This window comes from Alosa sapidissima, chromosome 4, assembly GCF_018492685.1.
Source record: "Alosa sapidissima isolate fAloSap1 chromosome 4, fAloSap1.pri, whole genome shotgun sequence".
Taxonomy (NCBI): domain Eukaryota; kingdom Metazoa; phylum Chordata; class Actinopteri; order Clupeiformes; family Clupeidae; genus Alosa; species Alosa sapidissima.
Window position 1 is genome coordinate 26,289,111 of NC_055960.1, and position 27,409 is coordinate 26,316,519.

The following is a 27,409-nucleotide window of genomic DNA, read 5'->3' on the forward strand; positions in this document are numbered from 1 at the left end:
AGTTGCCATCTTAATTATGTACACCAGGTATTAATACAGTAACACTGGGTCCTTCTACAATAGATTTAAACTAAAGATTGCAAGCCTACATTCTCTTGTTTTTCATAATCCTAAATTTAAAGATGTGGGTCTACTAATATTAATTAAGTTATATCCTCACACAATTTGATTCTGAAAGCACTATTGTGGACAACAATGCTTGATACAAATCAGTCTCTGATTTCACCATTCTTATCCCAATATCATTATTTTCATTATAATTTGAGGCAATACATTTTCCAACCAAAAATCCTTTAATGGTCACACTACTATAGGTTACTTCATTCTTGATGTCTAAACTAAATCCTAATATCATTTAAAATATGTAAATTCAGTTGTTGACCAACAGTCTTTTCTTTCTGATTTAGCACTGAACCTATAGGTAAGCAGTATTACACAGCTGTCTCGAAGGCACACAGGACAGTAATTAATAACAGCATGGTCATGTCAAAAAGTGCACCGTTGGCAGCTACCGCTATTCATTAAATCTGTCTCAGCCCTGGGGGAGGTTGTGGAGAGGCGACCACAATCTTTGGGCTCACTTTCCTAACAGAGATGAAGTGTTTTTAAAAGTCAGATTTATCTCTACACATCTTTTCACTTAGATTTTTTTCTCTCATATTTGTTGACCTGATTTGTGGCACAGGCACATTGTGGCAATTGTATAGATTTGCTTGTGTGGACGAATTCGAGCTGGCCGATGTGTTGTTAGGCCATTCAGTGGCGCAAAAAGTGGGTATGCGCTATATGCGGATAGGCCTACGAGTAGTCAGTGGCCGTCTATGGAAAAAGATGGATACAGCAAAAAACCTGTTGGTGGCTAAAAATAGAAAAAGAAAGAGGGAAAAGGAGATGGCATGTCAAGGGATGCAACAGCAGTTAAATAAGTGGACGGTGAAAGGCAACAGGGAGGATTTAAAGTGATGACGTCTGTGCTTGGAGGCTTGCAAATATGAATGTTAACAGACTAACTAGCGTTTGTTAAGCATAATGCCGATTGAAACATAGCCTATTCCATTCAGATAGCTAGGTGGCTACCATGCTCATACTGCACTTTTAATGGCCAACTGCAAACAGAAATGTCACGCTAGCAGCAACTCATGACATGTTTCCATATCCTAACAATGAAGGCTCCTTGTAATAACTGTGTTGTCAATGTGGTGCAAACAAACAAGGCTAGAGTAGGCCTATCAGCCTGTGAACAATAGCTGGCAAAAGGACGTTATGAGAACCGTTTAGGCCTTTAGGCCTTTAAAGTGACAACGCACAATTTCTTAATTGGGTGACAGCAACAGGTCTTAATTGGGCTTTCCTTGCCGAAGAAAATACCATGAGTCAGAGGATTAAACACATCAGGTAAGTTGTATTCGTCCATAGACTGTACATTACATACTGTTAAGTGACCAAGCAGGCAGCAAGATGCAACCGTTAACTATAACAGCTCTTATCGTTTCATTACGTTGGTGACGTACATCGTTTGAGACGAGAGATGTAGTCCACTGAGTGGATTCGCACAAAACCAACATAACTTTTGAAGTCTATTGAACAACAGTACTTTCTTGACGGGAAAATTTATCTTTTAAATTCACACACATCATATGTGAAATTCGTGGCACAATTCAAACTGGACCAAAAAATAATTGTTATCTCTCCATTAACTCCCATTCATAATTTTTTGAAAGATAGGTCCCATGGACCGGAAGTAGAAGGGGCGGGACTTTGCCACTCTATTACACGGCTCTTCAGAGTGCTGCAGAAAGTTCCATTCACATGAATGGGCCTTCCCAACGTTCAGGCCTATGTTAAGTAAGGGATAATGTATTGTCCGCCGGTAATTATCAGAAAATAAGTCCCGACAGGGAGAACAGAACCCCGACGCGCAGCGGAGGTGTTTTGCTTCTCCCTGTCGGGACTAATTTTCTGATAATTACCGGCGGACAATACATTATCCCTTACTTATCAAGTCAGTGCTCGAATTACGAGGGAGCCAGAGTAAAAAATAACATTATCAGTATGACTGATCATGGACGTTAGATGACAAACTAAGGTCTTTCTCAAATGTTCACCGATATCCCTGGGAAGTGACTGGTTCTTGGCGTAGTGTTTAATGCAGGCGTTTCATTTATCGATCATTCACTTATGCGGTCTACAACTACCGACCTACTGATCTATTTTTTACAGTCTATGCTACCGACCTACCATCACAGAAGTAGCTTTAACGGAGTTGTCTGTCGTTAACGTTAAAAAAAATGCAACGCTGGCAAACTGGCTAGTAGTTACATTAACATGACGGGTTGATGAGGTCCATGCTTCACATTAAGTTAGCCTGCTAACGTTAACTTGCGTTGCTTTATCACATCATACCGTTGCTTTATCACATCATATACTGTACTGACTGTCTAGTGTTATTAATCCCCATGTACAGTCAATGGTTACTCCATGTTGAGATGGCATACATTAAGATTGAGATATTTGAAAACAGCAACAACTAATAAAACCAAGTATATCATGCATCGACTGTTACGGGAGCTGTGTGCTAATCTTCACTTCAACGACTAACTTAGCCTCCCGTTGACGGTAACGTTAATATAGCTGCTAACGTTAGCATGTAATTCGCTGTCCGTATTTCTGTTGTTAGTTCATTAGTATTCACCATACTAAATTGTCACAGTCTATAATCAACATAATAAGCTCTCTTAGACGTATTTAAGAACAACAATAGACAAAAAAAACTTTTCAGTTGACACTTACCAGACAAGAACAAACCGTTTGCTGTTTGTACTGTTTAGCTAACTCACAGCCGACCTGCGTTGTGGAAAGGAGAAGGGGGCGGGTTTCACTTGACAAGGGGCGTGTTTAACTCACTGAGTGGCAACTGAGTGGGCGTGCCTGACCGCGACTCCTCTTCACTGCGCATGCTTCAACTTTTGCTGCGCAGCCGCACTTCAAATTGGCTCCAAATTTTCCAAGATGGCGTCGCCTCGGCGGTTTCAATTCCATAGAACACTGCAGAATGCAGCCAGAGAGGGTTAAAGCGGAGCGAGAGGCGCAAACGTTCGACAATTTCCCTTTATGCAGACCAGAGTAAACCCTCGCTGCACTAATGTCAATGGAGACTTGTGGAATTTTACCAATAAATTGGTCATTATGTCTTTCTGGATTTGTTGAGGGTTTTTTGGAACATTTTGTCATAATCTGTAAGTGTTTGGGATCATTTCAAGCCTAAAAGTGTAATTTTTTAGTGTTCGGATTTGTAATAAAATAACTTAATATCAGACCATGCTGCTGCCAGTTACTGTCCAGTTGTTAGCATGCTAGCTAGCCTCTTAGCTAAGGTAACATTTTAAACGGAGAAGTGTAATTTCTTTGAAATGACAACTAGCTGAATAACATTACTGACATTAGTTAAAGTGGATAGTTTATACTCAAGCGAATTTGGAACAGTATATTGTGTATAGTATAAGTTTAAGCGAAGTCCTTCAACTACTAGTCACTTGTTAGGGCATATCTGTATTGCCATAGCTACTCCCATCCACTTGTATGGCGTTTTAAGCTAGCGTTAGCTAGCTAGCTAGCTCAGTACACATGACTAATTAAATTATTTATATCATGTCCTAAAGAATGATTCATTGGTATCATACATGATTATAGACAATGATATTGTGAACACAATTATGTTTATCTGTTCTTATTGCTTATAGAGCTGGTAAGTCCCGCCCATCCGCTAAACCCCCAGTGGACCTCTAGATTGAAAAATCGTCAATGCAAGTGAATGTGAGAAAATAATTATTTTCTGGTCCCGTTTGAATTGTGCTATGAATGTGAACATATGTTGTCTGTGAATTTTTAATATAATTTTTCATGTTACGAGTTTGACAGTATATTATATGATTCTTCGGCTATCAGTTGTGGAAAAGACATAACGAGAAATACTACATGTCGCCTGTGACGTGAGCTAGCTCTAATCGCTAACATTAACTGAGATGCTAGTTTTTGTAACGGCAAAACACACATGGTAACAAAAATATTCGAAACATGTCTAGCTTCACTCAACACATTAACACTATGATACAGTGTGATTGTAAAGTTGTATGTTTCACTGTGTTCAAAGTCGATCTGAATAACCCTCTACATCTCGACCAACTGATGGTTATTATGGGAAACTAGTTCGCTGTCGTCTAGCGGAAAGTTGTAGTCCACAAAGTGCTCTCACACAAAGTTTAACCGCATCAAACTTCTACCCGCTCAATTGTAGCAATCTTTACACGAAAATTTATATTAAAAATTCACAGACAACATATGTTCACATTCATGGCAAAATTCAAACGGGACCAGAAAATAATTATTTTCTCACATTCACTTGCATTAACGATTTTTCAATCTAGAGGTCCAGCGGGGATAGCGGAAAGGGCGGGACTTACCAGCTCTATTAAGAGAGAAAGTTTATTTAGTGACGTAAGGTGACACTCCCACTTATGCTGACCGGAACTGTCCCATTTTGCTCCCATAGTAACGAATTACGTTGCTCTATCTTGATAGTAATCAAGGATCTTTGATCCAGCCACACTGTCCAGTTCTATATTAACAGTACAAATGTAATACTCTTTTTGTACACCGGTGGTTGTTTTGACGCTGTTTCGCGTTTGCCATCGAAAACGGAATGAAATGTATAGTAGCTACCTGCAAACAATGTAAGAGGCCTCTGCTGACTGCATCAGTGCTCAAAGTATTCTAAAAATGTATCAATTAATTGTTAATAACTAACTAACTTCTATTCAAGTCATAATTCTGGATCTTTCTGGTATAATTATTTATATTTTTTATTCACTCGTTCAAATGTTCATACAGAGTTCACAAAGTTCTCATCAGGTGAGTGAAAGTTAGAATGGTGGTCATTTCAGATGTTTCTGCCACCACTTCATAAAACTCGTTTGAGAACTTTAAATTATTTGTAGGATATTGCTTGTTCACAACTTGAGCTGTGTAGCCTATGCAAAGTTCAGAGTTCAAAATATACTTTTGGGACTCCCTGCTTATAGTTTTGAGAATGCTATTATTATTATTATTTCATTTGAGCTACATTTTACACTGATATGGCATGATGGCAATATAAACACAGATAACAATGGTATTAAATTGGAATAGCCTATAGATTACATAATGGAATATTCAACTAAGGTATACTAAGGTATAAGCTATTTATGATTACTGATATACTCCGAGTCTCTGGCCCTCTCTTAGAGCCAGGTATAGTGAGCTGGCCCTTACCATAACCATACACAAAATGCACCATTGACATCAATATGTTTTGTATAGAGCTACCACAGGTTACTCTATACAACCACAGGTGGCAGTGTGGTGACTCTATATAAAACATATTGATGTCAATGGGGCATTTTGCCCATGTTCAGGGTGGAAAATAAAAAAGAAAGATTTGCATAAGACAAGTCAAATTGGTGTTTTCAAGAAGGGATCATGGAGAATAAAGAAAAACCTATTTAAAAAATCTTTGTATATTCCCACAAGGTGTTTGGGTGCTCTGAAAATGATAACCAAAATGATTTTTCAGACTTGTGAGGTCTGCTGTTCAGACCCTGAAGGGATTTATTTTCTGTTCATTGTTTTTTGTGAGAGTGTTTCTACTTATCTCAGTAAGAAAAATAAATCAAGAGCCTATGTTGAGTAAAAATATGTCTTCTGAAGGCTTAAACAGAGCCCAGCCATAAACTCCAATAAAATTTGTATCAACTTTGAGGGACAGCTATGACCATGCAGGATTATCCAGACCAAACGTGACGATTTTGCTACATACTATTCCTATTTATGTACCAGCATGCACAATTTGAGCCTCCTACATGGTTTAGTTATTGCGCTGTGGGCTTGTGAACTTTGACAAAAAAAAAGAGGCTGAGCAAAATCGACACCTCCTCCCCCTATAAAACTGGCTGTATCTTGGAAAGTATTGATCTTACATAAGAGTAATTTTACAGTGTGTCTCCTGGGTAACATAGGTACACCTGGTAATTTTTTCAGAATTTTTTGAGACCTAAGTGCGTGGGCCCTGTTTGAACTGACGTGGAATGACCCCTCTGCCATTCAGAGCTCCGGAAAGTTCCCAGATATTTTAAAACACCTGTTAGCAATCTCTGATGGCGGAATATTCAATGGCTACCCGACAAGATCTCACTGCAAATTCCAAAATTGTTCCTCTATTTATTTACACGGTTTAACATGAAACGACTGAACACCCAGGTGTTAATATCACTATGTGTACATTTGCCTATAAAACTAGAACATAGTTTGGCTGCAATGGCTTTATTAATTTCTGCCAGTGCATTTTCCCTGTGTATAAGTTAAAGACTACATGCATTATTGTGTTTGACACTGAGGATAGCCTATCTGAGACGGTGGTCTGGTTCAAATGAGTTATGTTGTGAAATTGAGAATGGCACTCCGACTAAATTTTTTAGTCTATTTCTTTGTATTGTGAAATTGAAATGAAATATGGACTATTGCAATCAATAATATGTTGAAATTAATTAAAAGGAATCCATTTTTATGAAAAATCTCTGTCTGTTGTGTTTGTGTGTCAAGTTATAGCTATACTGTAGGCCTACCGTGCGCATACTGCGCAATATCGCCACTCGCGCCTAGCCTATTTAATTGTATCACCTTTAGGCTATGCAGGGGGTGGGCCAACTTTATATGAGATAGAGAGACCCCCTTAAAGACAAAAAGATCATTCGAGCCCTGTATCAAGTATAACATCAAGTTAAACATCACATTGGCAGCATTTCTTTAAAAACATATTCAATACACACTATGCACAGTAATAGTGTAAATTATTGGCCTTTTGTTTTGCTTCCGTTGTTTTTTTTTTGTTTTTTTGTTGCATACCCTTCAAAAAATGGGTAGCTGCGCCCCTGCGGCCATTTCTGGGAGCATTTACCCAGGTGTGTGTGTTTGTGTTTTTGTGTGTGTGTGTGACATGGCCTCGCAGGCTGCTTAGTGTGAAATGCCACTATTAGCCAATTAGTGTGAGTTTGTGTTATAGATACAACATTAAGAGATAGCCATGTCTTTGGAAGTTGTCTGTTTTCTGAAGTAATACAGCCAGAACATTAAGTAGGATGTTATACGGTACAGGGGAGTGTTTGCATGATTGCTGCCTGATTATAAACAGTTCAGGAAAAGTATTTGTATAAATTATAGCCTGTGAACGCGAGACAGATTGTGTTAGCACCATGCTGGCATGACATACTAAAGCAAGATAGTATACAAATCACATCATCTTTATGTCAAATTCTGAGTCGATGAGCATCAACAGAAATTGAATAAATTATAAATGTTTTGAAAGGAATGTGAAGAATGTGAGTGTATGTCTGTGTATAAGAGACAGAGGACCAACTAGCCTGCTGATTTGCATTCCGATTAATGAGGCAAACAAAATAACGGAAAGAGATCAGAAATAGAGACAAATATCTTCTAATGATCAGAAAGTATTGTGAAACATAGTGACTGATAGTGTTGAGAGTAATGCATTAAAAAAGTAATGTAATTACAGTAATGCATTGCTTTTTGCTGTAATGCAGTAATGTAAGGCATTACCAATACAATTTCAGTAATATTTTACTCGGTACAATTCTCAGTAACTGAAGTTACTTTGCTTTTTAATCCAAACTTGAGAAATGCTCAATTGGCACCAGAGAAGATTTTCCAAGAATTAAAAAAAGTCATCTATGCTGGTCCTGGAATTTGATTGCCTTGTTTAGATGACTGTAGAAAGGGAATTTGAGTTATCTCTGCCATTCATGCAACAGATCTAACATGGTTAGGCTTCAAGCAGTGAGAATAACTAAAATGTTGCTTTTACAGACAAAGATCGTAGCCATTATTCTCAAACTATTTGCATTAAGTCTACACCACTGTAAGTGGAAGAAAAGGCAACCAGCAATGATGAGAACCATTTAAAGTCAACATACAATTTCACTATGGCTAAATTTTACTATATTAAGTTGTGAGTGACCTTTGGCCTTTGGGGCCTACATTGCCCCATGAGCCATAACTGCAACCATTATATTGTTCTTTTGTTAGCCTTAAGCCTAGCTCAGTCATTATGCCATACCACATCACCTCCTGCCGTGTAATGAGCTGCACTGAACACATGAAGATCTATTGAGAACACTAAATCCATATTTCCTGTTATTTTGGTAAAAGTAATGTAAACGTAGTGTAATGCCTTACAATTCAAAGACAGTAATATTGTAATGTAACAAATTACTTTGAAATGACAAGTAATAAATAATGCATTACGCTTTTGAAGTAACTTGCCCAACACTGGTGACTGATTTTAATTACAGCATTTCTCCACACATTTGTGATACATTTGATTTTTATAGTTGTATGAGTAAGTGGTGAGAACAAGACAAGAACTAGACAAGCTCAAAATGTTCACTGAAAGCTCTTGAAGGGGTAGTTTTCATTTCATTTTGGTGATGGGAATTCTTTGGTGTGCGAGGGTCTAGCCTTCAGTAAGTGATCAATGCCTTCAGAAAGGCTCGTAATCTTCTGTGTCCAAAAGCAAGGACAATAGGGGACAGTGCAATGAAGGTGATATTGGCAAAGCGAGCAATGATCAACAGAAAATCTGTAGATGAGCCACGGTTGTAATTGAAGTAGTTTACGGAGATGATACTGGTACCCCAGGAGGAGATGAACAGCATGATCAGAGCCAGAATCACCTGAGAGAGAGACAGAGATGGACAACGAGAGCTGTTAATGACCAAATTACCATATTATTATGAAAGGAATTGTCATCTACATGTACTTCCATTTACATTTCATAGTGTGTTTACACAATTAATGTAAATATATACAACTGAGTAAAGAACTGTACTAATTGAATTATTCCCTAAAATCCAGGCTATACCAGCACAGTTTCCATAGACGCGGGAAGGGGGGTGCTGCGGGGGCTGCAGCCTCCCTCGTCATAGCATCAGCTGTGGAGTAACATAATATTGTACTTAAAGCAACACCAAAGAGTTTTTTGTACCTTAAAATAATGTTTACAAAATCGTTTCAGTGGTTCATCAACTCGTAACAGGGTGAACGGCACTTTCTGCATTCGCTTCGCGGCCCTCTATCGGCTATAACCGCACTATGTAGGCTAAGTTTGCCGGATAGGGTAGCGGATCTGTAGTTCGATGGAATGAGACATGAGAAACTACAAATTTGACTTGCATCTGATGTTGCAATACATCGTACTTTCATAAAATCATGCAACATATTCTACCTTGTCTGTGGACATTGTTATTTGCAAAGCCGCTCTGGATAAACAAATAGGCTAGTGCATGCGACAGAGGAAAAGTTCTTTGGTGTTGCTTTAAAAACGTGAAATTATTTATTATTATTTTATTATATTTAAAGAGGCTGTGTAGGCCTATAAGATATAAACTAATGATTCATTATTTTAATATTTCGTTGATAAAAGACTAGGCTACTCCTCAGGAAGTGCTTCCGTCACCTCACATTCATTTGGACATTGCTAGCAATAGGCAGCAGAAACATATTTCTGACTTTTCGAGTAACACGGTTAAGAAAAGTAAACATAGTTATGGGAACCCCCGAAAAAGTTCAATCGATCACGCCTACAAATGCAACTAACTCTACTGGGTGACCTAACTAAGGAGGAAAGGTTCGTTGCAGTGAAAAAGGGTTGCTGAATTAATTTAATCCTTGCATCCACAAACTACAGCGCTATTTAAAGAAGTTGAGGCATTCGTTGAGCTTTGTTTATGTCTACCTGTGTCAGCTGCTCCATCAGAAAGATCATTCTCAGCACGCAGGCGACTGAAAACCTGGACCCGAAGTAGCCTACCACAAGCTAGAAGAGGTTGACACATCTGGCGCTAATGCACATACATAGTGACATAGAGCAGTGTTTCTCAAAGTGTGGTCCGGGGACCACTGGTGGACCGCAAACTATCCCAAGTGGTCCGCAAGCAGACGTGGTAAAATATAATATAGATGAGTTGTTTGCAATTTTGAACCAACTTGTATGTAAATTCAAACAGTTCTGCAACACTGTCTATGTAGTGTAAATCAAATGAATCCACTGACACAATAAGCAAAGTGCCAAGACAATAAGCAAGGTGGTTCAGTGAGTAGGCCTATTGTGTAGGCTATTATACTGTTGAAGTAGGTCTAATCTTTTTTTTTTTTAGCTAGGTGGTCTGTGCGTTTGTTTTTTATTGGTTAAGTGGTCCTTCGTCTGAAAAAGTTTGAGAAACACTGACATAGAGCATCACAGTACCGCCCCTCCTCCGAGAGAGCTTAGTTTCCGGAAGTAAATTTCCCATTCATTTCTCCCATTGACGTTTTGGAAAAATCCGTATCTAAAGAGTTTTAGAGCATGTCTTAGGCTAATCAGCTACGGCGTAACTCATAAGCATACAACATATCATTTCGAGTGAAAAAACGAAGAGAAAGTCCAAAAAAAGTCAAAGGTACAAGACTGTGTACATATTTTCATTTCCGAGCGAAGGAACTACTGTACTGTCACTGAAAAATATATAAGCAGCACGAACCAGCGCGTGAAATGCTTTCCAACCGGCGACTGCACGCGAACCCTTTCCTCCAAACAGTGATTTTTATATAGTTAATAGCAGTTATTTTAGGAGTAATCGTGTAAATAATAGTGTTTTGGTATTGAATGTTATATTTACCATCGTGTATTTTATATCATGTGTGTGTGTGTGAAAGCGGTTAACGTTAACGTTAACGTTAGCAACATTGTGCAGTGCTTCGTATCTGACTGCCATCCTGATGCATAGACCGGTGCATGGTCTGCTCTTGGACCACCATATTCAGTTTATTAACTTGCTGTGAATTATTACACAAAATGTTCATTAAATGTACGAAGAAGTATTTCTAGGTTAATTGATGATATGACTCGTACAGTATGAAGGCTACAGTAGCCTAGCTAATGTTAACTAGCATTACCAACCAACCAAAACTCACCACACAACTTCGTAGATTTGATAGATCTTGTCCCTCATGCTGGCCCTTACAAAACCCACAAGCTGACCCTCGACACACAACAGTCAATAATGTGACCCGATTTAAAGTGGTTTTCACCCCTTTGGACACTCTTGATTTCGTCCGTGAAACAGTGAAATATTCACGGGGGCATGGACGGTTTGCTAACCATTTTACTGCAGTGTAGCATCCAGCTTGTGCTATCAGCTAGCTAGCCAGTTCAAAGGTTTAAAGGAAAATTCCGGATTTTAGCACTTTAAGGCCCTTTTCTGGTTTGTTTTGGATGAACTAGAGTGGTGGACACCGAAATTTTGACGATTGGTCCTGTCTCGACTTTTCTGACTCGTTTTGAATCGCCTTTGACTTCTCAGGGTGGCTGGCAATGGGCATACTGTAGTAGGCTACTCAAACATATCCTAAAACAACCCTTATCGTTCGTTTTCAAAACTGTGCAACTCACCGAGTGGTTAGTGGGTAGTGCCCCCCCCCCCCCCCCCCTCTAAGGTGTTACAAATGTCAAAGATTCGGGCACATAGCAGCAGTGTGTAAAGGGAAGACAAGATGCAGTAAATGTGGAGGAGAACATAAGTATGGTGAATGCGAGCAAGGGGCAAGTCAAAAGTGTTGTAATTGTGGAGACGACCATAGTGCCGCATATGGGGGATGTGAGGTATTCAAACGAATGAGAGAAGTTCAAAGGATTAAAGCTGAACAAGGAATGTCCTATGCAGAAGCAGTTAAGCTAATCCCTAAACCAGTCTATGTGGCCAAAGAAGGTAATAGCAAGATGGGGGGAGAATGTACAGCATGTAATAAAATTCAAGAGGACACATTGGTGGTTAAGAAAATTGATTTTGTACTCTTTATGACGGATGTTATCAATGGAGCTGCTCAAATAAGTAGTAGAACGGATAGAATTAAAATCATAGTTAAGTCGGCCAAAAAGTATTTGAACGGGTTGGAATGGGGAAATGTTGTAGATGTGCTTAATGTATCAGAGGTTAGCAATGTCGAGGAGTCATCCCAATCTCAGTCATGTTCAGGTATATATTAATGGTATTAACTATCCTTCAATGGAATGCAAGGAGTTTGATTGCCAATGGACAAGAATTTAAGAAGTATGTTGAAGAACTTGTAGTGAGGCCAAATGTAATATGTGTTCAAGAATCCTGGCTGATCTCTAGACTAGAATTTGTGATAAAAGGGTATAGTTCAGTTAGAAGGGACAGAGATACTGGTAGGGGTGGAGGAGTCATTACCTTCATTCAGAGTGGGCTCCAATTCAGAGAGGTGAGGAAAGGAGATGACTTAGATTTATTATTATTGAGGTATGGTCAGGGGAAGGTAAAGTTTTAATCAGTAATTGTTATAATCCATGTAGGCAGTTAGAAATGAAACAAATGGAAGGAGTGTGGGAGGATCTGTCTGGGAAGATAATCTGGTGTGGGGACTTTAATGCGCATAATTCACTGTGGGGAGATAGGGATGATAGTAATGGGGCTGTTCTAGAAGAGTTCATGGGTGAGGAGGGTTTAGTGTGTCTTAATGATGGTTCTGCTACCAGAATAGATATCTCAAGAGGGACTGAATCAGCATTAGATTTGACCATAGTGTCCAGGAATGTAGCTGATAAATGTGAGTGGGAAGTCCTGGCTGGGAATACAATTGGGAGTGACCATTACCCCATTAGGGTTCAGGTAGGGATAGAAGTGGAAAAAGACTGTGAAATAAGAGGAGGGAGGTGGTTATTAGATAAAGCTGATTGGGATAAGTATACAGAACTCAGTGAAGAGTGGTTGTCCTTTGTTGATGAGAGAATGAGCTATCAGAGTGGATTTAGAAGAGGAAGGGGTACTATGGATCCTATAGTGTGTTTGGAAGATGCTGTAAGAAGAGCCCAAGTAAATAAGGAATCAGGGTTGCTGTCTTTTTTGATATTGAAAAAGCATATGACATGCTGTGGTCAAAGGGATTGATGATCAAACTGAATCAGATGGGGGTTGGGGGTAGAATGTTCCAGTGGATTAAAGCATTTTTGTCTGATAGGAGGTTAAGGGTTAAAATTGAGAATGAGGTTAGTACCAGCTATACAGCGGAGAATGGAACCCCTCAGGGAAGCATTGTTAGTCCCTTGTTATTTGATATAATGATAGATCAGGTTTTTAAAAATGTGCAGGGTCCTGATGGAGTAGCCTTGCTTGCAGACGATGGAACCATATGGAAAAAGGGGAGGAATCTGGGGTTTATTGTATCAAAAATGCAGAATGCAGTGAATGAAGTCCAGAAATGGGCAGTACAGTGGGGATTTAGGATTTCAGTTGAAAAAAACGAAGGTAATGTTCTTCTCTAGGGGGAACATTGGTCCTGAATTTAAAATTCATTTGTTAGGCAGGGAATTGGAAAGAGTTGAGGTTTTTAAATATTTGGGGGTGTGGTTTGATAAGAAGTTGACTTGGGCATTCAACGTGCAGAAGATGGTGGGGAAGTGTAAGAGAATTTTAAATGTAATGAGGTGCCTGTGTGGAGTCGAGTGGGGTGCATCTGGGTCAGCATTGAGAACAATTTATACTGGCCTAATGAGATCAGTATTTGACTATGGGAGTGTGGTTTATGGGTCTGCATCCAAAACTGTACTAAAGAAATTGGATGTTATGCATAATCAAGCCCTTAGGATCTGTAGTGGGGCAGTGAAAACTTCTCCAATAGCAGCCATACAGGTGGAGATGGGAGAGATGCCTTTGCAGTTGAGAAGAGATCAGCTTGCCCTAGTATACTGAGCTAACCTTAAGGGACATAGTGAGGACCATATTGCCCAGCCAGCCCTTAGGAATTGTCAAGAGCGTATGCATGAGGGAGGGAGAAGTTTTGGATGGACAATTAACCACAAGGTAGTGAATATGAGGTTAAGTTCTATGAGTATCAGCCCCACAGTGGTGCTATACCTGCAGTTCCCCCCTGGACATTTGAAGAACTTAAAGTGGATTTAGGACTACTTGAGGGAAACCATGAAGAGGAGATAGACAAATGGAGAGTGCACAGTTATATTGCTGAAAAATATAGGGAGAGTAGGATTATATTTACAGATGCGTCCAAAAGAACTGACAGTAGGGTGGGGGTGGCACATGTGGTACCAGAACTGGGTTTGGCTGTAGCTAAAAGGCTAACAGATGGCTTGGCAGTTTATACAGGAGAACTAATAGCTATATGGTTTGCCCTGCAGTGGGCAGAAAGCTGTGGGTGCAACAGACATGCAGTTATAGCATCTGATTCCAGCTCTGCTCTTTTAAAGGAGAATTCCGGTGTGATATTGACCTAAAGTGTATTGAAACATGATACCGAGTGTGAACGTATGACTCATAGCCCATCTCGGCTTGTCCCCTGCACTCCACAATCTGGCGCTAGTTAGCCGATGCTACCAACAGCTTTTTCAATAGTGGTGCTTCGGCATCGGGCTAGCCATGCAAATAAATCACTGTTTTACACAATCAGATTCCAAAAATAATTCAGTGGAAATGCATGGATTCCAGTTGCTGCTACTGGAAGAAACTGAAACTGGAAACTGGAACTGGAAACTGGAAACTGGAATCTGATCCCTTATCATACCTGTTCATTCTTACTCGTTGCTCGACTTATCGTGACTAAATTCAAGATGGCTGCAAACGCTAAACTTCGTGAAGATACTGTCTGTATAAATCGTCTTGTAAGTAAACTACCAGTGCTTTTTCAAAGTTCTCAATGTCTCGTTTTAAATGTCAGGGCCCTCGGAAGTCTACCAATGAAGTGTGGAGATACATTGAGCCTCGTAAATGGGTGTAAAACAGTGATTTATTTGCATGGCTAGCCCGATGCCGAAGCACCACTATTGAAAAAGCTGTTGGTAGCATCGGCTAACTAGCGCCAGATTTTGGAGTGCAGGGGACAAGCCGAGATGGGCTATGAGACATACGTTCACACTCGGTATCATGTTTCAATACACTTTAGGTCAATATCACACCGGAATTCTCCTTTAAGCTTACAGCTTAAAGACGTTTTATTAGAAATATTACAACTGGCTAGTGGAATGCAAAAAGCAGGTTTTAAGTTTTCTTTCTTGTGGGTCCCAGTGCATAAGGGGGTGGAGGGGAATGAGTTGGCTGACAAATATGCTAAGAAAGCAGCAGCTAATGACAGTGTGGAGGTGGAGATCAAGCTCAGCAAGGTTAAAAGCATAGTTAAGGTAAGGTCCTATGAGAGATGGCAGTACACCTGGGAGAATGGAACCACTGGGAGGCATCTTTATTACCTCCAACCTAACGTGAGGAAAGACATGACCATAAGTGCTAACAGATCCAGACATGAAGAAGTGGTGCTGACTAGGCTGAGGCTTGGTCACACCTACTTAAATAACACCCTGTTTCTTATGAATAAACATGTAGATGGTATATGTGAGCAGTGCACAAGGCGCAGTCTAGAAACAGTGGAACATGTGCTGTTTCAATGTCAGAAGTACCATGTAGAGAGGCAAAGATTTATTGCTCAGGTAGAGGCCAATAAAGTTGTTTTTGAACTGAGAAATATCTTACAGAGAAATACAGGAAATATTTTTCTTTTTTTGTTTTCTTTTTTAAGGGATACAGGACTTTTAAAAAGAGTCTAATTTAAAGGTAATCAGCACCTCCTGTTCCACACTCCAGTCCAGCGGTGGCGGTAATACACCAAGCAGTTGTCAACCGCCAATAAAAACAGAAGAAGAAGAACAAGGTGAGTTTTCTCTCTTCATGTTTTCAAAAAAATCAAGTATATCCGGCACTCCTGCTTCAGTTCCCTTTTGCATTGTCTTTTGGTGTGACGCATTTTACGCAAAAATGCCCAAATAAAATTACTTTTCACTCAATATTACCTTTAAAACTATATTGTCATATTGCAGTTAGCATGTTTTTAGGATGTTAGTATAAAAGCACATTGCTTAATGTCATGCTAAGTACATGAAACCTCATATGGTGTGACCCCATATCATATAGTGTGACCGGGTTTTCTCGTCACACCATATGATTTATTTGTCACACTGTATGATAGAAACTGCATTTTCCTGCATAAATAATGTTTTTTCATACATATGTTTAACTTATAATTAAGTGTAATACATTTTGACATATTTAACATGATTTAACATTTATTATTTAAGATGTGCAACTATTGCATGTATTGCGAATCACACACACATAAAACACAGAAATCACCCCCACACACACTCACTCACTCACTCTACAGCCTTGGATACAAAAGATACATATTTGACATTCTAAATATCAATTGTAGTCTGAGAAAATAAATTCTGGGGTTAAAGAAAACAGTAATATTAACGTTGTCTTTAGAACTATAAGTAATTGCAACAATTTAATCTGATTATAATGCAGGAATTTTTTTTAAATTATCTGAATAAATTGTTGAAATTGTCTTTTAACAGATAAGAGAATAAACTCAAAAGGGAACTATAAACATTCAGATTGAAGCCCACCATTGAGAAGAGAAAAACTCAGGGAACCCAGGAGCTATACAATATTTAGTGGCATTCTGTTTTGCAGTTGTGATTTCTGAAAGTGAACCTTTACATGATGTACCTGTATTAAACTGTCTTTTGTTGCTTGTGAAATACATATAATACACTTTTTTGTATTAACAGATTGTTTTGTGGTGTTATTTATCATATGGCGTGACACCATATCATTTGGTGTGACATCAAGAAATTATGAAAATAAAAAGGCTTTTGGGGTTTAAATCATGCAAATCTCAATGGAACAGATAGAAAATAGGGTCAGCAAAAGTCACAAGCATTTTCTTTCTTTTATATCAAGGTATGTGAAATGAATGAATATGACGTTTATTGAAAGATTGAGGACATATGCCTTACTCTGTGTATTGATGAAGAAATATACTGTAAAATGTAATAAATTTGCACAAGGAAATGCTAGATCTTGATGAAGTAATGATAGAAAATTATAATACATTGCTCACATTAAAAACAAAATACCCCATTATAATTTTACAAACAATACATTTCATGTTACACCATATGACAATTTTAGTCACTACCACAACTAATTAGGGAATAAATATGAATTTCAACACAAAATCTAAAAGACCATACATATTTTTGGGAATGGAAGGGTCAGTACAACAGGACTAAGTGATTTCCATGCCTAATATCAGAATTTTTTTTCAAAAACTTTTTTTCAGCCTAAAACGTCAACCACCCCACTACACTACGAGCCGCTGAAATTGATGCCAGATTTCTATGTATATATTGAACTTTTATCAAAGTTAACACAGGTTAACATATGTGAGAAATATACGCCCATGTTAACTGGTGCTATCACAATTTAACATGGGCATATGCAAGCCTCAAAACAACAAAGTAGGTTCATCTTTGCCTCACATACCAAAACCTAACTGATGTAGGCTACAACAAACTGTCATGTCCCCACTAACACTTTATTCCGTTTTGGGGGTTAATAATATGAAACACGTCAGTCATGTGCAAAAATTATCATAACTTAGTGTTATCTCGGTGAAGTTAGTGAGCTGTCTAGTGATTTGAAGTAAACATATGAAACTTATTTTCTCAGAGTTAGACTTATAATTTGTTGGTCCTAATTTGTCGACACAAAATGGTTATCATGGTAGCATATTTATGGATTAGACAACTTCGATGTAGCTTGAGAGTTTGATGACAGATGTTGCTGTTTCAGATTCCCACGTAGCCTAAATTAGGAAATATTTTAGCCTATTACTGCAGCCTATTACTGCTCAGCAGCCTGTTGCAAAACATTCACGTAGCCTATGTTTGCTATAATGAATATCTTGATCGATTGACAAATAAGCTGTCACAAGACAACATAGACCTACACATTAATTTAATTGGAACACCATGCCAATATAGAGACACAAAATGACCAGTGGTGTAAGGTTAACAGGGTGGCCTGTTACTGCTAGCTTGCTATTTTAGTGAGCAGTTCGAGGCCCACAAGTGATATTCATCATTTTTGCGCACAATGCGTGTTTCTGCACAAAAAACGAACAATGTCTGATGGGGTCATGCCAGTTTGTTACTGTTTGTGATGCAAAATTACTGAAACAAAATTCATCTGCATTATTCAAGGCATGCATTCGCTGTGTTTGCTCATGTCATAGGCTATTACCAGTTAACATGGACATCAGGATAGCTAGTAAACTAGTAGACTACTAATGACAAGCGTTGCTCTCTGTGGCGTATTGGTGATAGTGCTTGCTGCTTGGAACATTTTGCCTCAGTGAGACTCATGTTCGAAACCCAACAAAACCTTCGCTGATTTACTTTGACACATTTCCTGTTTGCACAACATTTTGTGTGGATGCTTAAGCAGACATGCCTTATACATGAACTGGTGATTTCGGCAAGATCTTGCTTATTATTCTGTCGCCACATATAGGCTTGTGAAAATGTGAATCTCCAGCACTGGAAGGGCGGAGGCAGAGCAAAGTAGGCAGGGTCTTGATTAATATTCACGGCTTTTATGCAAATATCACAAGTTAACCTGCGACCTACCTAACGATAGACTTGAGAGATGTGAAATTTGACTAGAACAGAGTCGTACATGTCTACTCCATGAAAGTTGAAACAGAATTTAAAAAATATGTTATAGTTTGTCAATAATTTAACTTAACAGCGACATGTACCTTTGTTACAACCTTGACGCAGCCATAAAAAAGTGAGGTAGCACTACAGTTGTAACAGTATAGCGTAATGAATCTAACAGTGCTAAAATCGTGAATCCTATAACATATTTTAACACAAAACACTGCTGGGTTAAACAAAGAGCATCTGTTTTCATCAACAAAAAAGTCCAAATGTATGACTGTTACAGCTAATTTATTGCATTATTGATTAGCCATTGCAGACCATACAGTATGTTACGGTGTTATGCTAGCTCACAATAACCTTTAAATATGCTTATTTTGGCCATATCCACGAAAATAATTCCGTGGAAATGCATGGATTCCAGTTGCTGCTACTGGAAGAAACTGGAATTCATGCATTTCCACTGAATTATTTTTGGAATCTGATCCCTTATCATACCTGTTCATTCTTACTCGTCGCTCGACTTATCGTGACTAAATTCAAGATGGCTGCAAACGTTAAACTTCGTGAAGATACTGTCTGTATAAATCGTCTTGTAAGTAAACTACCAGTGCTTTTTCAAAGTTCTCAATGTCTCGTTTTAAATGTCAGGGCCCTCAGAAGTCTACCAATGAAGTGTGGAGATACATTGAGCCTCGTAAATGGTGTAAAACAGTGATTTATTTGCATGGCTAGCCTGATGCCGAAGCACCACCATTGAAAAAGCTGTTGGTAGCATCGGCTAACTAGCACCAGATTTTGGAGTGCAGGTGACAAGCCGAGATGGGCTATGAGACATACATTCACACTCGGTATCATGTTTCAACACACTTTAGGTCAATATCACACCGGAATTCTCCTTTAACAGCCCCACTATACAATATTATGTTGAAAACGTCAGCCACAGCCCACCTTTGCAGCGCGTCTCTCAGCGGGCACTCTCCTGATGACGGGGGCATCTGGGCTCCTCTGCGTGTGAAGGATAGAGCTCTGGTGGGCATAGAGCGTCAGCAGCGAGCCCAGGTTGGTGAAGCTCATCAGGATGATGGGGAGGCTCTCATGGATCACCATGGAGGTTGTCGCATAGGCCAGGCCACTGTAGGAGCTGGGGAAGTTCCACACGCAGCCCAGCAGGGGGCGTGTGGTGCTGCTCACTAACATTAAAGTCTAAAAGCAATTGGAAGCATGAGGTAAACGTTTATTTGGTGTTTACTTTTATTTATAGAGAAATATTGGAATATTTTTAATCTTTCTCTCATTAAAGAACCCAAAAAACCTTTGTGGAGTACTTGTCATGGTTCAGATATTTAGAATACTTAACAGCGTGACCTAACTGTTCTTCAGTTTAGTACCCATTCAGATGGGTAAATACAGTATAACATCCCAAGACCATAAACTTACAATGTACAATAGCTGATAACATATCATTTTCCATACTCTATTGTAACAAATCCTTCTGCATTGATATTGTGATCGAATCAGAATTAATTGTTCATGGTACTTCCCTCAGGGCTGCGCTACAGTCTATGGCAAAGAAAAAGATCGACATGGGCTCTTTCATCCCAAATGCAATTACTATGGTTAATGAACTATGGAAAAATAAACACTGGAGTGTAGTTTGGTTAGCTATGTACTGCATATGTGCCCAGCTAGGTCTGGGAGAAGAAGGGGGAGGCAGGATGGGGGGTCCGGGAGAAGAAGGGGGAGGCAGGATGGGGGGTCTGGGGGAAGAAGCATTATAGGAAGATGGAGGGACTGGAGCACTCTGTGTGTGTGTGTGTGTGAGAGAGAGAGAGAGAGAGAGAGAGAGAGAGAATATGCAATCGAGATCTATTTTGTGAGGTATTTATCCCATGGATATGTTGTGTTTTTTGAATTGTGTCTATACTGTATATTGTATGTACTGTCTATTTTATTGGTGGGACCAAAGGCAATATTTGTGCCTGATATGACAATATCTAAGTCTATACTATTATATTCTATTGTCCTATTCTTTTAGGTTCAGTGCAAAAGTACATCCTGCATCAGGAAGACCATCACCAAAACAAGCACTCATGTTTTACTGATTAAGAGACCACATCTTCTGGCCCTGTACTGCACATCTTCAGCTCTGTGTGTGTTGTGGGTGTGGGGAACACAATATACACTGGGCACATACCTCTGTTGAGTTCCTGTCCCCACTGGTTGAGAAGATATATGCAGGGATGGCATACAGCAGGTTGATGACCCAAATGATGGCAAAGACAGCAAACACAAATTTGGACAGGCCTCTGTTGACCGAGATGGGAGTGATGCGCCGGAGAGTCTGGAAATGGAAAGCGCTGAGGAAGAAGGTGGACCACGCGTTCACGGAGCGCATCCACACCCACAGGCCCATGAGGAACTGGCACCATTCTCTGGATGAGTACAGCTAGCATCATTAGGAAAGAGAGAGGCCAGAGAGATCTTATCAATAGAAAAGAAAAGAGAGCAAGAAGCATTTGCAATCATAATCCAGTGACATAATACAGACCATGAGATTGCATATGTTCAATTGGTGGGACTGACTTAAAAGAAACCCCAAGAAATATTGATAGGATTGTTGAAATTTGTAGAATGGATCTAATCAGTTTATGATGCATCATAATCTCAAAGTTATCCTTTATTATCTTTAAAGATCTTTAAACAGGCCTAAGATCTTTAAACAGGCCTACTTTTGAAAAGTATCATATAATCTAAGCATGTGTCCCTTCTGTTACAACTTAAACTAAAGAATTTCCCACGAGTAGGCAAGAAACAGGCTCACAAGCCCTTTAGAAGAAGTTCTGACACCCCCGCTCATCCATTTCACTGATCTTCTCCACGGCCCAGAGGCAGGGATGTCAAAGTAGGGCAGTCAGTTCATGAACTAATAGTGAGCCATTATAAAATAACCACCTCAGAGCAGTGAAAATCATGTCATCCCTGTGATCTTCCCTAACACACATCTCCTTTGTTACCCAGTTCACCACGTCAGAAGGCACGCTACACAAAAATGCAATGATTATTCTATCATTAATCTATGTCTTGGCTCTGAGTAAAGGCACTTATAACTTTTACCAATCAGCCTCATCCCACCTACCTCAACTCCCAGATCTGATATGACCAACAGGGTGTTCCTCGTGATGGACACCATGAGGTTGGAGAAGGCCATGTTCACCAGGATCATGTCCGAACTGCGACCTCCACCTTGGTCCCTGATAACACCCTTGCCAATCACACCAATGATCATTGCATTTCCCAGGATCCCAATCACAACCAGTATTAGGTAGAACGTTGTCTGAATGTCTGACACCCGGATCCGGAGACCCATACCAATGGGCTTCGCGGTCGCGTGTATTTCCTCCATGGCCCAAACCGGTGGGGCTTCTTTTTGAGACTCAGATAGGTATAGTTTCATAGTATAATTTGAAAGACTATTGGCTGAAATGACTGTCTTAACATCATCTATTATACATCGAGGTCAAGAATGGTCATCCGGACCTCCGTTTCCTCTTAAGGCCCAAGAAAGTGAAGTTCATTCAGTCCTGTCCCAGCGTATCCTGCTTGCTCAATCCCATAAAAATTATTGCCATGTCATTGAAGTCAGTCCAGAAAAGCAACGTGTGCACCAACCAGGTCTTCTACCATATAAACTGGTGCAACCTCCTCCTAATAAGAGGATGCAACATATCACCATGGCAACCACATCCAGGAGACTCATGATGCAGATACAGCGGGGAAAAAAAGTATTAACACGTCAACATTTTTTTCAGTAAGTATATTTCCAGTGAGGCTATTCGCATGAAATTTTCACCGGACATTAGTATTAACTTAGGTAATCCACACATATATAAAAATCCAAACATTAATGTCTAAAAGTAAAGTTATGAGTAAAAAAGTGGAATGGCACAGGGAAAAAATATTGAACACGCTAAGAAAAAGCAGTACACAAAGGCAAGGAACAAACTGGAATCTATAAGTATCTATAAGAAATTATCCCTTCTATCTGTGCAAATTGATATAAGCTGGGTTAGTATATACTGGTGGGCTATAAAAAGGTTTTTTGTTACCAAGGTGTCACACAAGAAACATTTCATGATGGGTAAAAGCAAAGAGCTCTCCCAAGACCTTTGCAACCTTATTGTTGCAAAACATATCAATGGAACTGGTTACAGATGCACTTCAAAACTTCAGAATCATCCAGCAAGCATTATTGGAGCCATTATCTGCAAGTGGAAGGAACATCACTGCATCATCAACTGGCCATGCACAGGATCTCCTTGCAAGATTTCTGACCAGGAAGTCAGAGGGATAGTCAGAAGAGTAGCCCAAGAGCCAAGGACCACTCGGAGAAAGCTCCAGAAAGACTTGGAGGCAGCAGGTACAACTGTTAAAGAGAAAATCATAGGTAATGCACTCCACCGCCATGGCCTATGCGCACTCATCCCACATGACTCTATTTCTGAAGAAAAACATGTCAAAGCTCGTTGAAAGTTTGCTACACAACATTTAGACAATCCTATGAAATACTGAGAGAATGTATTCTGGTCAGGCGAGAGCAAAATTGAACTTTTCGGATGTCATACTACACACCATATTTGGAGGAGAAATGGCACTGTGCATCCCCCTAAAAATACCCTACCAACAGTGAGGTTTGGAGATGGTGGCATCATGGTGTGGCCTGTTTTTCATCTCATGGTACTGGCAGACTTCATTCATACAGTTGAAGGAATGATGAATGGAGTCATTTTGTTCCGGGAGAATCTTTACATCCACCAGGATGATGAGGATGAGACATGGCTAGACCTTCCAGCAGATCAATGATACAAACCATTCAGCAAAGGAAACTCTCAATTGGTTTCAGAGAAAGGAAATCAAGGCCCTGACTTCAATCCAATGAACAGTTTTGGAAGTTAATTAAAGATCAGGATTCACAAGAGGGAGCCCTGGAATCTTCAATATTAAAGGACTATCTGTTTAAAAGAATGGGCCAAAATCACACCAGAATGTGAGTCATTAGTTTCGTCATACAGGAAATGCCTTGAAGCTGTCATTACAAATAAAGGCTTTTCCACAAAGTATTTAAGAAATTTCAGCAGGCGTGTTCAATACTTTTTTCCTGTGTCATCCACTTTATTACACATAACTCTACCTATGGAATTTAATGTTTGGATTTTTTTTATATGGGTGGATTATCCAAGTTAGTAATAATGTCTGGTGAAAATTTCATGCAAATAGCCTCATTGGAAGTATACTTGAAGGGTTCAGATGCAAAAGCCTCTAAATGTCACCTATGTCAAAAATTAGATAAAGATGATGAGGGGATGCTCTCCACACATAGTATACATTAATCAAATTAGTTAACTTCTAAACCCACTAAATACCACTCTCTTCCTGGTCTGAAATATCGATTTAGGCAAAAACCTATAGGAGCCTGAATTTAAATGCTCATTTAAAAGAAAAGTGGTCAGACGGATTTAGAGGGTTTTGCATCTGAACTTAGTGAAAAAAATGTTGACGTGTTCAATACTGATTTTCCCCGCTGTATATCCCCCAGTTGATCAATCTGACTTCCCGAGTTAAACTAGGTCTGCTGACAGGCGAGGGTAGTTCCTTTGAAAGAAGCACAGTCTCTTTAGCCATGTGAAAGTTAAGCAGGCATGTCTATCCCAATCCTTGATTATCTAACACCCCAGTTGCCATCTTAATTATGTACACCAGGTATTAATACAGTAACACTGGGTCCTTCTACACCGCCTGGGCCCGGTAGGCTCGTGCAGTAAACCATCCCTGCTTAGAACCCGATTGACGCGAAGTGCGTCAAAAAACACACCCTTTCTTCTCTGTGAGCGAGATGAAACCTTTATAGCGTGACAGGGCAGAAGTGGGGCTTTCCAAAAAGACCACGCACTTGTCTGTACGATCAAGTATGTAAATAAAAAAAATCCTGAAATTAAATCAAATTGCATCATATTTACAGCCTATACTTCTCTGCGTTCACCTGCGCACCCATCACTCTCGTTTGAACTACTCGCGAACCCGTGATCGCATAGATATGCCAAGCATATCAGATGAAAGAGGAGACACAGGGCTATTCATTGATATCATGTATATCGATCCTTCTGGCTTATAAAAACAGACGAAGTGACCGCAAAATAATAACGTCATGTACACAAACCAATGCCGCACACCCATCACTCTCGTTTGCATTACTCGCGGACCCGTGATCGGATAGATATGCCACGCATGTCAGATGAAAGATGAGACTCAGAGCTATCATTTGATACCAACCACATCCTTCTGGGTTATAAAACAGACGACGTGACAGCAAAATAATAACTTCATATAGCTGGACTTACCCCACGTTTTTCTCTGTTTTTGTGGCAAAGCATGTTTATAATCCAACGCTATCGTGTGTTTCTCTATGGCAAAGCATGTTCATAATCCGGTTTTGAGATCCTTCCAAATTCCTGCATGGCATCCAATTCAAGGCTCACATTGCATCCCAATTTGTTCAACAAAGAAAAACCTTTTTTGCCTTTACTTTGTTTATGGCAATGCAGTAAAAAGTTGAGAATCATTATGAGTGCATACACGCAGGCTAACACGCAAACTCGGGTCAAGTCAGGTCATATCAGTTCGTGTCACAGATATGGAGCGCAGAAAGGTCATTTTTCATCACTAAATAAAAAATGGCATTTATTTCCGTAAATCACACACCACATATTTCTGTAAATTGCTCAACCCCAGAGAATCCCTCCACCATGGCAATGATATTGCCAGATTCAGGACAGTCTGCCCTACACACAAATGAAATGCAATGTAGAGCTATGAGCTTGTTGTGGTGAGATACATGTCAAAATATAAGAATTTTTATAATAAGCTTTTTGTATTTTAATTCTTTAAAAATCAAAATAAAATCAATGCTAGTACTAATACATGAAATGAGATCTGGATAGCATAGACTCTACTGGAAAAAAAAACAATATATAATGTGTGTGTGTGTGTGTGGCACTTACAATGACCAGAATAAATCCTTATGAATAAAGAGTAAAGGTATAAAGGAATAAAGGTAGTGAAAATGCCCTAAAAACAGCTTAGGGTTCTAAGGGTTAAATAAGTCATATCCTCACACAATTTGATTCTGAAAGCACAATTGTGGACACCAATGCTTGATACAAATCAGTTCTGATTTACCCCAATATCATTATTTCCATTATTATAATTTGAGGCAACATTTTCCAACCAAAAATCCTTTAATGGTCACACTAGACACGTGGAGACACGCCGCTCCATCTGGCATCATGTTTTTGTTTGTTTTTATGTAATGTTCGTAATTTTATTTATTTTTCTAGTTAAATGTAATCACTCTTTATTTATGTTATTTTCGATCGTTTTTGTGTTATTCTTAGTCCTTTTTCTGATTAACAAACTCGGCTGACACCATCAACGTCAAGTTAACGTTAACCAGCTTCCATTGGGCTGATGAGCGCCTTGGCTAGCCTGCCTTATGTCTCTGAAGTCCCTCATCCATCCGTGACGCTGCACATCCAATGTCTGGACGGAGGGATTGCTCAGCAAGGGTGCCTAACGTTAATCTGCAAGATCAGCTGCCAAGACCACCGAGCTGCGGCTGACATGCTAGCTGCCATGCTAGCATCTACCGGTGCCTGAGTCTGGATTGAGTGCTAAGAAACTCTGATGACAGCGTCAACCATGAAACAACAAACAAACGGTCACTGTCTAGGACCACCGAGCTAAAAATCAGCAGGGTCGCCCATCACAAATTCGGACTGTCTTGTTCTTCCAGTGCTCTCCAGACTGCCAGTGAATTCTCCGGGTTGGTCAGTTATAAAGAACTTTGTTGGTGTTGCATCGGTTGTGAAGACACAGCTGTGCGCAGTTTTCACGCGGTCAACTTTGCCAGGACATTTTCAGCCGGTTGGAAATTGGAATTGGACTAATTTCATTTTTAATTTGTATTTATTTTATTTATTAATTTGTTTGTTGTATGTCTTGGTGTCGCGGCTACGGCGCTCCGTCCAGCATCTTTTGTGTTTGTTATTTCTTACATGTATGTCTGGGTGTCGCGGGTACGCTGGCGACTACGCCGCTCCGTCCGGCATCTATTGTCTTTGTTAGTCTGTGTCAATGACAATGTCTTGTATGTGGAGCGCTTTGGGTTGCACTCTGTGCATGTTAAATGCGCTATACAAATACATCTGACTTGACTTGACTATTATAGGTTACTTCATTCTTGATGTCTAAACTAAATCTTTACATCATTTAAAATATATGTAAATTCAGTTGTTCACAGTCTTTTCTTTCTGATTTAGCACTGAACCTATAGGTAAAGCAGTATTACACAGCTGTCTCGAAGGCACACAGGACAGTAATTAATAACAGCATGGTGATGTCAGAGTGCACCGTTAGCAGCTACCGCTGTTCATTAAATCTGTCTCAGCCCTGGGGGAGGTTGTGGAGAGGCGACCACAATCTTTGGGCTCACTTTTTCAACACAGATGAAGTGTTTTTAAAAGTCAGATTTATCACTACACATCTTTTCATTTAGATTTTTTCCTCTCATTTTTGTTGATTTGATTTAAACTTGAGGAATCATTGAGAGCTTAGCCCTCATTTACAATGATGTGGAGTAGACACACACACACACAAAGATACTTATGGACCAAGAAAACA

At 39.5% G+C, this 27,409-nt stretch overlaps 1 protein-coding gene across 1 annotated transcript; it reads right to left on the bottom strand.

Moving 5' to 3' along the window:
* Nucleotides 1–8,382: 8,382 nt before the first annotated feature.
* Nucleotides 8,383–22,043, bottom strand: LOC121707409 (olfactory receptor class A-like protein 4). Its single transcript, XM_042089945.1, has 4 exons — nucleotides 21,813–22,043; nucleotides 20,871–21,122; nucleotides 19,625–19,879; nucleotides 8,383–8,780 (listed from the first exon to the last, which is right to left on the bottom strand). Exons 1-4 carry the CDS (start codon nucleotides 22,041–22,043, stop codon nucleotides 8,568–8,570), a joined length of 951 nt encoding a protein of 316 aa, XP_041945879.1. The 3' UTR covers nucleotides 8,383–8,567.
* Nucleotides 22,044–27,409: the final 5,366 nt, after the last annotated feature.